We start from the raw sequence: 17,714 nt of genomic DNA, 5'->3' as shown, positions 1-17,714 counted from the left end.
TCAGTAAGTTTTAATGAAGCATGTTAATATTTGGTGAATTATTTATTATAGCACATGTATCTTCCAGTTGTTTCATAGAAATGTTAACTAGATTATGCCTTTGTAGAAACAATACATATAATGTTGTACATGCCTTTGTAGAAACAATACATATAATGTTGTACATGCTTAATAGTTGTGAATTAACAAGGAGTTTTCTAGAAAGTTACTGAATCCTCAAATAAATTTAATTATAAAAACACTGTCCCTAAGAATGCCAGTGGGTGAACACTTACAGTATTATACGGATATTAGAGAAAAACTACTAAATAAAACTTTATCATGGAAGCCCATTAATAATTGTGGGACCACTGTGCTGAGTCCAGTCCATTGTCCTATAAATAAGGGTCTGTGGATCTGAGCTGCAGTACTGCTATTTAGTGTAGAAACTATAAATATATTTTTTCCATTTTAGGTTCTTAAGTACTACAAGGATTGTTTATATGGAAAATGTTGCAGTACGTGTACGACTGTATATTAATTAGTTAAAATAATCATAATAGCTGGTAATAATTAAAGTTAAATGTAACTTACAGGACAATAATAACACCAAGATATACCAATGACAAAATATTTTTCAATGCTTTGAAACAAATGGGATGTCCTAATGCTGTTGCAGACACATTAATAATGTATATTTTACTTTAAGCAATATTCAGTGCAAAAAACTAGAGGTGCTGTGTCCTGAACTTCATTTCCTACCGTTCTTACTTCTCACAGGAGTAGAACCAAGCTGGATCAGTCAAGCGGGCAGCTCTGGTGCCTTTTAGCGAGGCAGAGCATCGTGTCACCAGTTTTACACAGGTTACCTAAGCAAGTTATACATCTCTCTCTATCCTATTTAATCACCTTTTAGCGGATATTGACTGGCCTGCATGCTCTTCAGCTATGATCCTGTCCCATTCATTGCAATAAGTACCAACATGCACAGCTGCTCTCTGCTGAGCCACGGGACTTGCATCACAGCATGGTCAGGCAACAGCGGCAGCCCCGAGATTTCTGTGGTTCTGATAGTCTCCATAATATTTTAATAGTATTTTGCAGTGCATGCTATGTACCTTTCCCAATCCTGATGATATAGAATTCAGGATTCTGTTTTTGAAGGGTTTTCTTTTGTTTCAAGGGAAGGCAGTATATGTAACACATATGCCACGTTTCTCATTAGAAGCTTATATTTATATATAAGTCCATCTGTAAATTGTATTGATAAAGAAAAGCTGCTTAGCTCTTTTAGAGAACTTTTGTACTATTGTATTTTAACTTATAATGGAGGTAACCAGCAAACTCATCATAGTAATGTTTTTATTTTTTACTTTTCTTTAGAAGTGCTTTTCTTTAGTACTTGTATTTAGTTATTTTGGAGATCACTATGTAGTAATTGGAGCACCATTAAGCATGAAATTAATTCAATTTCTGCAGTCAAAGCATGTGACCATAATTTGGTTGAAAGAATTCATACAAAACTGTTATTTGGCTGGTTAAACATTCAGAGATCAGTTCTGCTCTTACTTACGCTCACACTTAGGTGTAGAGGTGCAAATGCGCTGATGTGGCCCAATTCAATCTGCCCATAGCACTTTAATTTATGGTCAAAAAATTATTGCTTCCCCAAACATCTAAAATTGTCTGCCTTGAGAAACTTAGTTATTCTCATCTCATCAGTAATAAACAAAGTTCAGCATTCAAGTAAATAAGCTACTAAGTGTGGATCAAAATGTCCGGAATTTCCCCAGCTTCAGTGTGATTTACATCTCACCCATTAAACAATGCCATAATGTTTATAGCACCACAGCTGCTGCTTTCAGTTTTGTAAATCAGTGAAAAAAATTATACTTGCTCCAGAGATTTTCCTCTTACACTTTGTAAAGAATAATTATTCTGATAAGATGTATATTGATTTAAAAATATTCATTATTTAAAATCCTTTTATACCCTGAAGAATTTAGGCTTTGTATTGTGAATGAGTAACATGGTGTTGGCATATTGTGATTTGCTGTGGATAATATTAAGTTGTTCATGTTGGAGTTAACTGATGTTTGCTTAATTAATATTTGCAAACAGCAGTCCCTTACTCTGTTTCAGAAATATCATTTCACTATTACTTGTATGAATTAAAGATCCTTTTTAAGTAGGTTCTGGTGGGAGATCTTTTTCCCACTGGAGCATATTTCCACTGCTACTTAAAATGTTTTTGCTTTCATATAACTTTTTTTTCGCAAATATTTTTATTTAATAAATTCTCATTAATAAGTAGATAAAAGGAATTATGAATATCAATGAAGTCCAGAGTAAACTATAATTTAGGGATACTGGGTTTTAGCAGTATCTGCAACCAATAATCATCATAAAATGGTTTTGCTTTGATTTACAGTGTTCTGGATTTTTCTTACTCATAGAGTTATTCTGCCTAACTGTGTAAGTATTAGAAACAGTGACATCCAGAATCCACTTACTTACACCAGAGGAATCACAATAATATTTATCACTTTGAAGATTTTATGGATGATATAGCCTTACTGAAAAAGACTAGATAATTTGGATATAATATTGCCATTTATATTACAGACCATTTCATTTTCATACTGATATCCACACAGCACTGAGAAAATAAAACCAATTTAATTTCCATTATCTAGCATTTTCACAGGCATTTGGGAGGAAAGGAAATTGAAAGCAAAATCAAAATAGTGGTTTCTCTTGGCACTATCTTTCTGCTTATGTCTGTCCTGCTCTTTGCTCCTTCAGTCCCTTAAATTATGATTTCAACATCCATTAGTGGCATCCTGGCCAATCATGAAATTTCAGGCTTTGTTAAAAATGTTAATCTAAGAGTTGTCCAGCTGTCAGATAATCATCTTTGGAACAAACAAAGAAGTGTTGGAAGTTAAAAGTGGCCTGGCTGTAAGTGAAGCAGAATTGTATGAATCTATGCGATGTTATCAAGGTTCAGAAAGTAATTATGTCAAAAACTTCCTGACCTAATCTTGGCTGCTGCTTTTTGCAATGCTTCTCTGATAGGCAAGCTGCTTTCCTATCTTGAAAGCTAAACTAAAATCTGTATCTCATACTGGTCTGTGTTGCTGACTAAAGCATGACTGGCAAGGCTGTTGGTACATGTGATGTTAAAGATGTTTAAATTTCTATGATAATCAGTATACTGCTGCTTTAGAAACATGTAACTACTTTTGTCTCCTTACTGTTTTCTTCGAAAAGGAGGTGGAGTATGTACATTCCAAGGTTTTGAAATACAGATTTTTCTGAGAATAATTTTCTTAGCATACTATTCAGAAAATTTATGTCCTCATAACTCTCAAAGAGTGTCTAATGCTTGATCCTGATAAATCTCTTATAATCTGCACAACTGAATCCTTTTGAAATCTAGAAACATGGTATAACAAAAAGCTTAAAATGTACTTACTATTAGATCAAACTAATGCTTGGGTTTGATGGTTATCTTGTTCCTATAGGCTCATTTTTAAAAAAAGCTATATAGATGTTAAGTAAATAGCCAAAATCAGTTTTTGTAATGCTGATCAACAGAGAGCTATTTACCAGGTACAAAGATGACTTTCAAATGTGTTCAGGTAAAGAACTGGGATATGTACTCCATACCTAACATATCATTTAGGGGTAGTCTTGCTAGCCAGATGGACTCCATATGTGTGAACACTAGCAAGTCACAGTAAGTGCTAAAAAAAGTCTTCCTATATATTAAGGCATGGGCAAACATAATAGCAATAACATGGTCCATTCCCAGGTCATGTTTTGTTGAATACATAGAAATCATTACAAAGTCAGTTGCTTTATACCAGAGCATAAGTTTGCTGTGAGAATGTATAAATGTTACTGAATGTTACTGAAAAGTTTTCCTATCATATTGAACTTAATTGATTGAATGAAATCTTGAGATGTACTATGAAATCTTCCTAGCTGTTTCTGATGCATACTAAATTTTATAAATTTTGTAATAATGCCATACAATAAATTCAATGTTAAAAATAACAAAAATTAAAAAAGAAATTATACAGTTGAAAATTTCTATTTTCTGTTCTTTCCCAAATTATGCTGAATTCTTATAGACTGAATTTATTGAATAATTTTTATAACATTTTTCTTTATATAATGGTCTGGCTGGGACTAAATTAAGGTATGATACAGAAGCATGCTAAGGAAATAGTTACATCAATAAAAGAGTGAGTTCTCAGAAGAGTGGAATGAGGCATTCAATTGTTGCATTGTTCCAAGTATCAGCTGCTGTTGATTCAGTTTAAGATTTTTCTGTTCAGTTTAACTCCTGTGATTATTGTTACAGCTCTGTAAATGAAGCATACCAGATTTTTAATGAGAAGAGACTTGAAACATACATCTCACCATACATAGTGCCCCACATAAAGTTGTCTTTGATGCTCCTGATAATTGATAGTTCTATTGATAATTTTTTTACCTATCTGATATTTGTGATCTGTCCTTATAGTACCTATATCTAATCTTCCATGTTGAGTTAACTGTTAGTCTTAAGCACTTGCAGTAATAGAATTCATCATTCTTTTGTGCATTTAAACTAACTGCATAATATCTCAGTCACTGAACTCTTCATTTTCCTGTAAAAGAATGGACAGTAGGACTTTCAATCTTACGGTTCAGCCAGTTCATAATTTTTGTTTGCTCTGCTACTACTACAGCATTCTGCTAGAAATGCTCTCCAGATTGGAATGATGCAAGCAACATTTTAAGAAAACACTATGTGATAGAAACAGCCACTTCTTATTTACTGTATTGTATTACTAAATGGTAATTTTTAACATCATATATAATTTTTTTTTAATGTACCTTGCGTTTATAGTATTTCCAGCCTTTCCTCAAACTGATGATTGACTTCCACTGATATTTAAATGCTGTGGTCCTTACTTGAGGACTACAGTATTTATCCCATACTTTCCAATTTCTCCATTTTAGAGGCAGTATTCCACAATGATCACACTGCCATGGATTATGTATAGTTCAAACATACTGCAATATGAAAGTTGTCAATAACAATCTGCAGAAAAGTGTGCATCCATCTCTTTGTACATTGGATCTGACCCCAACAGTTAGTTAAAACTCATGCCAAAAGATGAGACATGAATGTCTAAGCTGGGATTTTCTAAAAAGCAGAGATGAAATGGGTGATATCACTGAAACATAATACACCTTCCAGTACATGTATTCATGTATTCAAACATCCATTTGTTTGGCCTTACTCTGAAATGTGCTCTATAGTGAACTGTGGTACAAAAAAATCAAAGTTAAGCTCATGTCAGAATCACAACACAATATATTGTCAGTGTGATTCAATAGAATCAGAATGGGGGAGAAAGGAATGAATCTTGGTTTTGTTTGAAGAACCTACTGAATATTTGTTGCTATGTAAATCTCCATTAATGTCTCAAGTTACTTTCTGTATCCATAGACTAATACTGTTTACATTTCCTTTACAAAAAACTGTATAGAATTTGAAGCTACTCAGAAATGTTTTAAAGGAATAATGCCTCTAACTTCAGATTTAAGTGTCAGCAAAATAGATATCTTAATTGTTACCACAGAACATCTCTGTCTAATATTAATTCCCAATAGACTCTATTCTAAATCTGCTTACATCATTCCCTTTATAAGATTAGCTACTTATCAATGCAGCCATTTTACTGATGTTATACTCCACATAGTGATAACATTAGAAAAGTCATAGAATGCTGTAATCAAACTACTTTTACTTATTATAGTACTCATATTTGTCTGTTGCCAACATCATAGGATGATGTGAAAGAAAATTTTTTAAGGTTTGGATTACAATTTTGGTATGATTTTTTGGTGCAGTATTATTTTATTACAGTATTGTTTTAAAAGCACTTATTTTCACTTTAGTCATTCAAAATTTTTTTTTGGCCTTTTATAGTAATTGGACATCTATGTGTACTGTACCAAAGTAATAAGTAGTTTCAATCTGCACAATAAATTCAAAAAATGCATTGGCAAGTGAGTATGCAAAATATCAGCTACTGCTCCTAAAGTAATGTGCTGCTCTTTCAGAAATAAAGATAATTAAATTATCCTATAAAACTCATAACATGTGTTTTCATGTCAATAATAATGAAAAATTAAATTCAAACTTTTTAGGTTTAGGTTTTTACAGACTTGCTAGAATAATATTTACTTGAGACATGAAAATACATCTGTGCAGCTTGCTGTTGGTTTGGTCATGATGTTGGAAATTTATTTTGTATTAACACATGCTATCTGAAGTGCAATGTAAAATGCAGCCACATGATTGGAATAATTAAACAGTACAAAATCTGGAAAGCACCCATTGTTAGCTTACTGAACTTTCACGTCAAAATTGTTATGTGTGGCTCAAAATAATACTCTAGTAATTTCAGCAATTCCTTCTATAAAAATATCAAAGTATTTTCAATAGGGAAAATGCACATTATGTAGTTTCTAATCTTGTGACCTCACCTGTAGTAGAGCAATTTGGCATTATAGATTGTAGATAAGAAGTTAATTTAGAATCACAGCACTGAATAAATTCAAAATATTTTGATATACATTTCCAACATTGATTTCTATTCAAAATAATAAAACTAGAAAAAATAATTATATGGGGTTTCGTTCACAGAAATTGAATGCATCCAGTTCATCAGAAGGCAGCACAGTTGATATTGGACTGCCTCCAGAAGGTGAACAGCCAGAAGCAGAACCTGAAGAAGTTCTAGAGCCAGAAGCTTGTTTTACAGAAGGTAGGCAAAGCAAAATAAAGGCAAGATAAACGGACCTAATTGTGTTGACTTGGGCAGGATTCTCTTTTTATTCAAAATCCAAAGAAGTTTAGTGATTGTAGTTGTAATATCTGTTTGTGTTAGTAACTCTTTCAGAGTTGCTGCCAAAAATTTCCTGTGTTCTTGAGTGTTCTCTTTCTCTTTGGAAGGTATTGTGAAAGATACTGTAAATAGCTTTAAATTCAAGTGCTGAACAGAAATGCTCAAAGAGGAATTATAAGGATCTAATGCAGTAGCACTGAAATAAGTCAGATTATTATCACCCATTGGATTCCTAATAAATATTTATTTTATTCTAACATCTCAAAATTTATTATCACATTTAGGGTGTGTACGGAGATTCAAATGCTGTCAAGTCAGTGTAGAAGAAGGAAAGGGGAAAATCTGGTGGAATCTTAGGAAAACCTGCTACAAGATTGTTGAACACAACTGGTTTGAGACCTTCATAGTCTTCATGATTCTTCTCAGCAGCGGTGCTCTGGTAAATTAAGTGTGGAACAATTGTGACTATTATGATTTTAAACAGCAAGCATTTAAAATTGCAGTTAATCACATAGCTGCAAGTGACAAATTAGAATTTGATATACAATTAATGAATGTTCTAATATAAATCTGTATCTGCAATTATTTGGCATACATTGTAGGACATGTAAGAATTTTCTTGAGGGCTGTGAAAAAAATTGTTTGGCAAGTACAAAATGCAGTGTTAATGGAAATAAGAAGTTAGTTTTATCAGACGGGTGTTCTCATGTGTTAATATTGATGGTAATAGCTTTTTTTTTTAATACACATTTAAATAAAAACACAATTGAGCTATCAGCAGCAACTCAAATTGTCAAACTGAAGAGGTAGGTGCCAACATAGTTCCATCAGATATTTTACAGATTGGTGTTAAATCAGGTGCACTGAGTATGTATTGAAGTAATTAGTTTCTCATAGCAAGAGCAGAATATAATGTTCTTTCTACACTTGGCTCAATGCACAATGGTTCTCTGTCAATGTTTACATTTTCTTTTGATAAGACAGTTCTCTCTGTTTGGGATTGCTTTGTGGGTTAGTGTGCATAGTTTGGTTTCAATTATTACATAAAAATGCTGTATCACAGAGTCATTTTTAAATCTCTCATATAATTTTAATATAAATTTGTAACTCTCACAAGGGAAATACTTGTGTTAATAGGCTCTTGCTATCTGTAGTGAGTTGACTCTGACTGAATGCCAGGTACCATCAAGGATGCTCTCTAACTCCACATCTGGATAGTGGGGAGAAAATATAATGAAGGGTTTATGGGTTAGCATAAGGCCAAGGAGACATCATCCACCAAATACTCTGATGGGCAAAACTGACTCAGCCTAGGGCTAATAACTAAATTTATTGTTAACAAAATCAAAGCAGGATAATGAGAAGTAAAATAAATCTTAAAAACACCTTCGTCCCATCTCTCCCTCCTTCCCAGCTCTGCATCCTCCCCCAGCAGTGCAAGTAGACAAGGAATGGGAGTTGTGGCCAGTTCATCACACATTGTTTCTGCCACTGCTCAGGGAAAGGAGTCCTTCCCCTGCTCCAGGGTGGGGTCCCTTCCACAAGAGACAGTTCTCTATGAACTTCTCCTGTGTGAGTCCATCCCACAAGCAACGGTTCTCCAAAAATTGCTGCAATGTTGGTCCCTATTCCATGGGGTACAGTCCTTCAGGCACAGCCTGATCCAGTCCTCCTGGTCCTACAAGTCCTACTGAGCCACCTGCTCCAGCACGGGCTCCTCTCTCCATGCTCTGCAGGTCCTTGCCAGGAGCCCACTCCAGCACAGTTTTCCCACAAATTCACAGCCTGTTCTCAGGCATTCCCCTGCTCTGGCCTGGGACTCTTCCAGAGGCTGCAGATGGATCTCTGCATCCCTGTGGATCTCCATGGGCTGCAGGGGCACAGCTGCTTCACCATGATCTTCACCACGGGCTGCAGTGCGTCTCAGCTCCAGTGCTTGGAGCACCTCCTGACCCTCCTTCTCCACTGACCTTGATATCTGGAGAGCTGTCCCTCTCACATATTCTCACTCCACTCTTCTCTGCCTGCAATTCTATCTGTGCAATAATATTTTTTTTTTCCTTCTTGAATATATTGTCACAGGGGCATTACTGATTGGCTTGGCCTTGGCCAGCAGTGGGTCTGTCCTGGAGCCAGCTGCCCTTGGCTATCCTGGAGGCTGGGGAGGCTTCTAGGAGCTTCCCACAGAAGCCATCCCTCTAGCTCCTCCCAGTACCAAAACCTGGCCACACAAACATTATCCATGGAAACAAATTAAAATGAAGTTAGAAGAATGGTCTTACAGTAAGTTTTGTATATCACTTTTCAACTCAGCTGTAAACTCAGTTTGGACCCAGCTTTATGAAAAGTATTAAGTGAAAACCAAAGTTATACTTCAGGGAAAGATACATGCCTTATCATCATGTATATTTTTTAAATTCAGATTTTTTTCCTGGCCATTCCTGTACAACACTGCAAATTGTGAAGACCTCTAATTAATCTTCAAAAATCTTTTTCACAGGCATTTGAAGATATCTACATAGAGCAACGTAAAACTATCAAGACCATGCTGGAATATGCTGACAAAGTTTTCACCTATATCTTCATTCTGGAAATGCTTTTAAAATGGGTTGCTTATGGCTTTCAAACCTATTTCACTAATGCATGGTGCTGGCTGGACTTCCTGATTGTTGATGTATGTATTCTTTTTCATGTCCTGTATGACAGGCTTGAAAAATCCGAATAGTGTATTTTCAGGATAAGATTTCTGTTCTATTCAACAAAACTTCTATTTTAACTGCTGTGATGCTATGGTTTATAATTCTGTTCCAAATAGAAAAAAAAATATTTGAATATACTTATTTGTCGAGGGGTACTTTGTTGAAATTCTCTAGTTTTAATTCTAGTTGTAATTCTTTCTTGAAATGATGCTTTTTACTATCTTTTTTTTGGTGGTATAGAGAAGATGCTGTTCATCCTCTTCAGTTTTTTTTGTATATGGAAGCAATTTCTTAAACTGCTTCTAATATTCTAATCAATTACTGTAAGTGTCCTGTCACTTACTCTGTGCAATATGAAAGGAATTATCAGTTCCACTGAACTGTTCAGTACCCTTGCACTTTTCACTGTATTATGGGGGTGACCTCAATGAGGCACTTCAGAGGACCAAAGATAAGCCCTCTTAGAGTGGGTTTCCACATGATTTTCCAAAGGCTGCCCTGCCAAGGAGGAGATGCATATTGTCTGAAGGAGACCTAGTGAGAAGTGCATATATAAAGTACTAGGTAGCAAAAGATCTTTGGCCATATAGCTGATACTCACTTCCCTTCCATCCCCAATAGCCTGACTTACCTCTCTATGTGTTAATAGGCATCTCTCAGTTCCACAGATGTAATTCCCATAGAATGCAAGTTAAGAGTATGTCTCAAACCACCTATTTGAGCATTACAAAGAGCACCAGAATTTTATAAAAACTGCTAAATATCTCCCTAAAACCACAATGATAGATCATGGCATCTTTACTACCCAGAGCTTGGAAAACATTATACCTTGTAAATCCAGACCAGAATTGCAAATGCTATGATAAGGCATAACTATATAGCATTTTATGATCGAGTCATTCATTACCTTTGTAAAACATATATTGGCTCAATCATCCAATATGTAAATTGCCATGATCAATAGAGCTTGTATTTATCAGCAAATATTTAATTCTTATTTGATAATCTGTAATTAAATTATTTTTGTGACCCTTATAAATAGCTTTATTAGTTTTCCATGTCAATTTTATTCATTTTCTATGGCAACCTTACCTTGGTGCAATTTTTTAAATAAAAAAAATAATATCTGAAGCATTCTTTTTAATATATAGTTAGGGGGTTGAAATAAAAAAGTAAAAAGAACAATCTGAAAATGAAGGAATTGAGAGAACAGGAAGGATGGAAGGGAAGGATGGAATGGATGGAAATAGAAGGTGATTTGTTAAATTTTTTATTTACTAGGGCCACTGCTTCCCAATGGCTATTAGAAAAACATTGCCAAGGATTATTGATGAAAGATAATTGTATTATTTATTTTACAGCTATTCTAGTTTATTTACTCATCTGCCTGCAGACCAGACCAGCGTTATGCAAGCCAGAATTGATGAAGTGGTTAAAGGAGTCACAGGGAATGTAATGAAGTGTGGATATGCCTAACAGTGAAGCTTCTACCATTGTCTAACAAACAGTTGGTTCTCAGTCTTGATTAGTGTGGTTAAATCCGAGCAGCACTGGTAGCTATGACTGTTGAATAAGATTTTTTGGACACTAGAAAGTTACATTTGAACAAAAAAGAGGTCTGGATGTGGTTTCTGAGAGCGTTTACATTCTCATCGAGTTCTGAAGATACCATGGGAAGTCCTGACCTAAATTGTCCATTCCAATTCACCCAGCTTTTGGGTGTTTTGTTTTTGCATGTGGCTTCATTTTTCTTTAAATCCCACCAAATGTTGACTGGTTTATGTGAATATCGAAGGCACTTTTATACCATTCTACCAACATGATTTCAGCAACAGGTACCTAGAATATACTTATATTCTACTTTGTCTGACATAAAGATTTTTCTGCGTTATAGATGGTTTCCTGGAGAAAGAGGTCCAGCCTTGAATCTTCTTGAGAAGTTCAGGGCACACATCATTCCCACCATATGTATCGGGAGGATATAAAGATGAATGAGCAATATTGCCTTTCTGTTTTTGTGTAGGTCTCTTTGGTTAGCTTAACAGCCAATGCCTTGGGCTACTCAGAACTTGGTGCGATTAAATCCCTTAGGACACTAAGAGCTTTGAGACCTCTAAGAGCCTTGTCGCGATTTGAAGGGATGAGGGTAAGACAACGTGAAAGAATCCGAAATAATGCATGCATCCACGGAAACAATGCATGCAGAACAATCAACAACCAATCCATGCAGAAATGCTACACTACCATCCTATATATTTCACATTTATCACTAACATATAAGCAAAAGGCTTCATCTGCTTATATGACTTCATGTGTACTTGCACATATTGTTACACTTAATGAGGCTCCTTGGCCTTTCACCATTTTTCATATTTTCATGGAAGGCCCAAGGTTTTATCAACTGCATGGATGTATTCAATATTACTGATTTAATCTATACAAACACATCCTGCTATAGTCAGAACAGTTTAAAAAAAACTCCAACACTTCCTCTTAACAGTGTGTGCACATACACCATGTATGCGTGCACATGTGTATTTTGTACCAGTTTAGACAATTATATATAGTCTATATCTTTTAACATGCTATTCTCTGTATATACATTGGGAATGCCTTTTAGAAGTAAAAGTTTTGCAATTAATTTGTATGTTAAGAAGTAAATTGGCACTATTAAAATACCTTCTGTCTTTCATATTGAAACCATTGCATTCTATTTAAGAAAACTTTTCTAGCATATCAGAGATCGAGCTGTTTTTATGATTTCTGGTTGCTTACTGTTTTCTGCATTGATTATAAACTGTCGATTATAATCTATAGAGCACTAGGCAGCCTGAAAACATATTAGACTTTTTCTGGTATGTTTGAGAAGTTACTGTCCCCAGCTGTTTGTTATCACTGTCAGTTACCAGAGCTGAGACCCTCAGCTGCCCAAGAGGGCACATTCAGTCTGTCTCAGTGCAAAGTCACAATTAGTTAAAATAATTTCTTTAGTGCACTGAAATGGACAAAGACCTCATGCACTCTGCTATGACTTGAAAGCTCTAGAAATATTTCTCTCAGGGTAATAGTGAACAACCAGATATGGTAGATATTTCTAGCTCCAGCCATAGGAAGATGTCTGGCTTACACCTTCAGGGTCCATCTGTCTCTCTTGGACATACTGCCATAGTGGGCATCAGCAGATGCACCTCATCTGGAACCCTACTGCCTTAATTAAAAGGGATCCTTGTGTGAGCTCCCTTCTGTGATCAGTGTTCTTTGGCACCCCAGGTGATAAGCTGATTAACTAATTTGTAAGTCAACTACAAATTAGTGAGCTTCTGAAGAAAATGTCATCCTCTGTGTGTGTGGAAAGAGAAGACACTTCAACCAGAAAGGAAATGGGTTTTGATGAAATGTTATAAATTCAAACAGGAAATAGCATTTCTTTCCCTCCAAAAAATTTCTGGACCTTTACTAAAGCAAATTTGAAAATTTGGGATGTTTATATCAGAGGTAAGGCCTGTATAAAGCATCAGTATTCTCTCACTAAAACCGCATTAACTCTTGGGGTTTTTTAAAAATTACAATGATTAGCAAAGCAAAAAACCCAAAATAAAAATATTTCAAAGTTTGTATAAAATTGCCTAAGTGGCAATTTACTGTTGCAAGGAAAAGACCAATAACCTTGTCATGAAGGTTTATGAGTAATTGTCAATTCCATTACTTCTGTGTTGGTGTAAACTTTACCTATGGATTGGATCCTGATCTGCCAATTGTTTCTCTTTGTACAATACCCAGATGAGGAAAAGATTTATGAGTTTAGCAAAAAATACAAAAAAAGGTAGTAGATTATTTAAGATTAGAAATGTGACCTATAATTTCATTAGTTAGGCAATTAATCATTGAAATATTCCAATGAATGTAATGAATTTTGCCTTACATAAAATAATTAATTCCAAGTTTAGTGTCTTTAAAAATAAATACAGTAGCTCAAGATGACAAAGGGATTAGTATGAGAACATTTTAAGGTCTGATACTTGGAAATTCAAGATGTCTGTTCATAGCACAATCGTTCCATTGGTGTTTATCATGTATGAACTGAAAATATGGCAATACAGTACAATGCATATATTTTCAAAGACATTTAAATTTACTTCCATTGAGCATTATACTTCCCATATACAAGCAGGAAATTCTGTTAAATACATATGAATTTTTTATATATATACTATTCTCTAGGATTTAGAGTTGTACCTGCTTGAACTAGTAATCAATAGAAAGAAATTGCCCCATGAAAAACATGATTTTTTTCCCCCCCCGCATCTTCCCACCACTGTTATTGTTAGGAAAGTTATACTTTAATAGCCTATGAGAATATAATTAATATGTCCATGCTCTCCACTACAGGTGCTAGGCATTAATACCTTTCCCTCTCAACTAAAAACCAAGGGGTTTGATGTCTTTGTTGCACTTCCCTTGCTTTCATTTGCTGTCAGGCCTAGCCCCCTTTTTCACACCCTTACTACCAGTGGAGGCTGGAAGGTGCTGGGATCAGTGTTTCCAGTGATGCTCAACCATGTGTTTTGAGTGTCTTCAAATGATTTGTATCACAAGCTGGTTCTTTATAGCTTTAGGACTCAGACTAATACCAGAGAAAGTAGGTCAGCTGTAGAAATTGAGCAATTAAAGAAAGAACATGACTGGACCTGCAGCTGCAGCAGAATCAGGAACAGAATTATTGGGTGTACTGAGACTGAAAGCTCGAGGACAAATATTTTCACTTCATTAACTATCCCTTTACAAATCAAGAGCCATTCCTGATGGATGATATTATTACATTTAAGAAATCTACTTATATTTTTTGAGTACAAGAATTGAGATAACTTTCAATTTAAAAATAATAATATATTTGGAAAATATTCCCAAACTGGGGAAAAATGATCTTGCCATTTATTATTATAGTCAAATTGCTGTAAACATAAGTGAGTTCATGATTTTCCAATTTAAACTAATTCAGCATTGTTATTAGACTATTCATTTGCTTAGGTTGAACAAAGTCTTATGGCCTTCTACAGTTATGTAGTTCACAGAGCTGAGTACAAGCTTGTCAACATAAGGCATAAGCACTGTTGAAATAGTCAGAAGAGATTTATCCATCAGTTAGGGAATCCTCTCTACCAGCTGCTGACTTATAAAATTCTATATTACTTTTCATTATTAATTTGTAACAGGCATTGCTAAGGAGATTTTTAGTATGATTAAGAAACTATTCTGATTTGTTTTACATTTTAGTACTAGAAATAACCATTTATTAAAACATTTGATTTACAATATGTGGGGTAAAAAGGTACAAACAAACAAAAAAGCATGAAAGATTTGGATTTCATGCACCATTCTGTGCTTTTATAAAGGCATGGAGTAGTTTGTATTGAAAGCAACTTCATTTGATCTAGTTCCTAAATTTAAGTATAACAATTTCACTGAAGTCCTACAGACTCCCAAATGTTGTCCAAATTATGTATCACCTAAAAGAGGTAGTGTTTTGGCAGGAATGGGGCCCTGAAAGTAAAACAGTGATTTCTCCTTTCCTTCAGCCCAATTCTACTTTATAGTACACATGATGGTGATTCATCACTTATCTTAATATTCAAAGGTTTGTTTTCTCTTCTGTAAAAGGGCAAGAAATGAAAGCCCATCTACCTGGATGACTAATTTTATAATTAATTGATTCTATGGATGATATTAGTTGCAGATACAACTTTAATGGCAAAATACTTCATAGACCTTCACTACATTTGTATTTCAAACAGAAACAATAAGTTTATTATGCTGGAGGATCTGTCTTTGTACTTACATAATATAAACAAAATGTATTATAAAAAACCCATCAAAGTAATAGCTAGTTTTTTGCATTAAAAAAACAAAAAAGCAAACTTCACTAAGTTTTAAGGATCTATTCAGTTGTTTTGGCAAAGTTGGTGACAGTGCTCTATACCTAAGAAAATTCAATTTATATTCTTGGAGTTATTTACAGAGAGATTTAAAATGTGAATTAACTAATTTAGCATCATCAACTCCATCATTAAATTAATAATTCTCATTCATAACGGACCTACTTTCTCCAAAAATTTATTTTCCTTAGTGTTTTGTTTTCATTCTGGCATGATTTTAATCATTGGTCATCATCACACATGAACTCATGTTCGCATTTTTCTTTCCCAAAGCCTGATTTTTCCCAAAATTCAGTTGGTAATTAAATCAAGTCTCTTTTTCAAGTTTTATCTGCCAGTTGCCTGAAAACTAAAAGCTCTGGTGTGTTCAGATACTCCACAGCTTTCCTGGTTTGAACATTTCTACTTTTCTGATTCTGTATGTAAGCATTCAAAGCAATATGCATACATCACTGGGTTTTGATTTTAAAAAGACTCAGAGTTAATTTCAATTAGAAATTTGCTCAGTGATAGATTTGTACTTGGATTTGTTTATCCAGGAAACATGTAGTATTAAAAATTTGGGGTTTTTTTGTTCAGTCAATGATTATAATGACTATAGTTTTGCAGACATACATTAAGTAAATATTCTAAAAAGTACTGATAAATACTATTTTTCTCTCTTTTTTTCCCAGTTTGTTTTTCTGGTTCTTATTTTACCCATTCTTTTAAATCTGCCATTTCCTACTATTTGTATTAAGTTTGGCATTTAATCTTTGATCTTTCTCTATACTGCTTTTCTGACTTGTTACTCTCAACAATTGAAGTGTAACACAGATATTAGAATTATAATAGCATGTTACATTTGAGAGAGGCTGATTTGTAGCATTTGTAGCTTCAGATCCTGGTACCTGTGTTCTTACAGTGTCTCTCTTTGGTTTCATTTGTACTCCAGGTTGTAGTGAATGCCCTGTTAGGAGCAATTCCATCTATTATGAATGTGCTTCTTGTTTGCCTTATATTCTGGCTGATATTTAGTATCATGGGAGTAAATCTATTTGCCGGAAAGTTTTACTATTGTGTTAACACTACAACCGATGAGAGATTTGATATCAGCCAAATTAACAACTTTAGTCAATGTGAGGAGCTCATCCAAAACAATGAAACTGCCCGGTGGAAGAACGTGAAGGTTAACTTTGACAACGTAGGCCTTGGTTACCTTTCTCTGCTCCAGGTGGTAAGTCACCAGTCCTTAATTTCTATTTCTCTTTCTATGAAATAGAATTAAAACCACCTTAGCTGCATTGAATCTGTATCAAGTAAACCTCTAATGCTCATGCACAGAAAGAAAAAAATTGCATCAGATATAATTCATAATAGACAAAAGTTCTTAATGGATGCTGTGTCCTCTATAGTCAGATATTAGAATTGGCCTCCAATTCTTGTACATGAATAAAACATTCAATAGAAGATAATGCTGGTTTCTGTGATGAGTACTAAAGACACTTAGTCTTCAGCTCCGAAAATATGCTTCTGACAAGCCATTTTCCAGGAAAAGTGTGACCTAAACACCTGTGTTCCTTTTATAGGCTACATTTAAAGGATGGATGGATATCATGTATGCAGCTGTGGATTCTCGTAATGTAAGTATAGTCCCTTGACTCCATTTGTTTTGATTGTATGAGTTCCAAGATCTGAGAATATAATTTTAGCATCTTTCAGAAATTACAGTAAAAATGAAAGAACAAAGAGTTACTATAATTTTCTTGTTAAAGAAAATGGAAACCATGGGGAAAATATAAGAAATGAGGAAAGCAGATGTGCAGTCCTAAAGGATTCCATGTTCTCTGTGGTACACTTGAGTCAAAATTCCTCAGTTTACAACACATTTACCATTGCCCTGAAATACCTTTTCTTCGTCTCATTATGCATTGAGCTGTTCTTTATATTTGGAAACAGACACCGGTACACGGGGGGTTTGGGTTTTTTTTTTTTTTTTGTAATACTCATCTTATTTATCAAGTTACGAAAGTTAAGACTTTCATTGTGGTCTGCAAGCTGCCTGACTCCTTTCTTTAGGGCACAGTGCTTACTTTTGATTAGACCTGGGCATTTTCTTACCCTTTGGCCTGCCCTTTGTTCCTTTGGTGTTAAGTTTGCCTCTAGTTCTAAATAGACAATTGAATAAGCTATACTGGTAAAGTGTGAAA

At 34.6% G+C, this 17,714-nt stretch overlaps 1 protein-coding gene across 2 annotated transcripts in view; it reads left to right on the top strand.

Annotated features, from left to right (window-relative positions):
* Window positions 1-17,714, top strand: part of LOC306804279 (sodium channel protein type 2 subunit alpha-like) — a 132,788-nt gene that overhangs the window by 108,880 nt on the left and 6,194 nt on the right. For both annotated transcript variants that reach the window (XM_079310643.1, XM_079310642.1), the window contains 6 exons: window positions 6,692-6,812; window positions 7,178-7,332; window positions 9,394-9,567; window positions 11,616-11,738; window positions 16,460-16,741; window positions 17,094-17,147. In XM_079310643.1, the coding sequence (XP_079166769.1) occupies window positions 6,692-6,812; window positions 7,178-7,332; window positions 9,394-9,567; window positions 11,616-11,738; window positions 16,460-16,741; window positions 17,094-17,147 (909 nt within the window). The remainder of the gene's footprint in view (window positions 1-6,691; window positions 6,813-7,177; window positions 7,333-9,393; window positions 9,568-11,615; window positions 11,739-16,459; window positions 16,742-17,093; window positions 17,148-17,714) is intronic.

The sequence above is a fragment of the Erithacus rubecula genome, assembly GCF_903797595.1.
Source record: "Erithacus rubecula genome assembly, chromosome: 8".
Taxonomy (NCBI): Eukaryota; Metazoa; Chordata; class Aves; order Passeriformes; family Muscicapidae; genus Erithacus; species Erithacus rubecula.
Note: the sequence above shows the minus strand (reverse complement) of the source record. Positions and strands in the feature narration are given on the sequence as shown.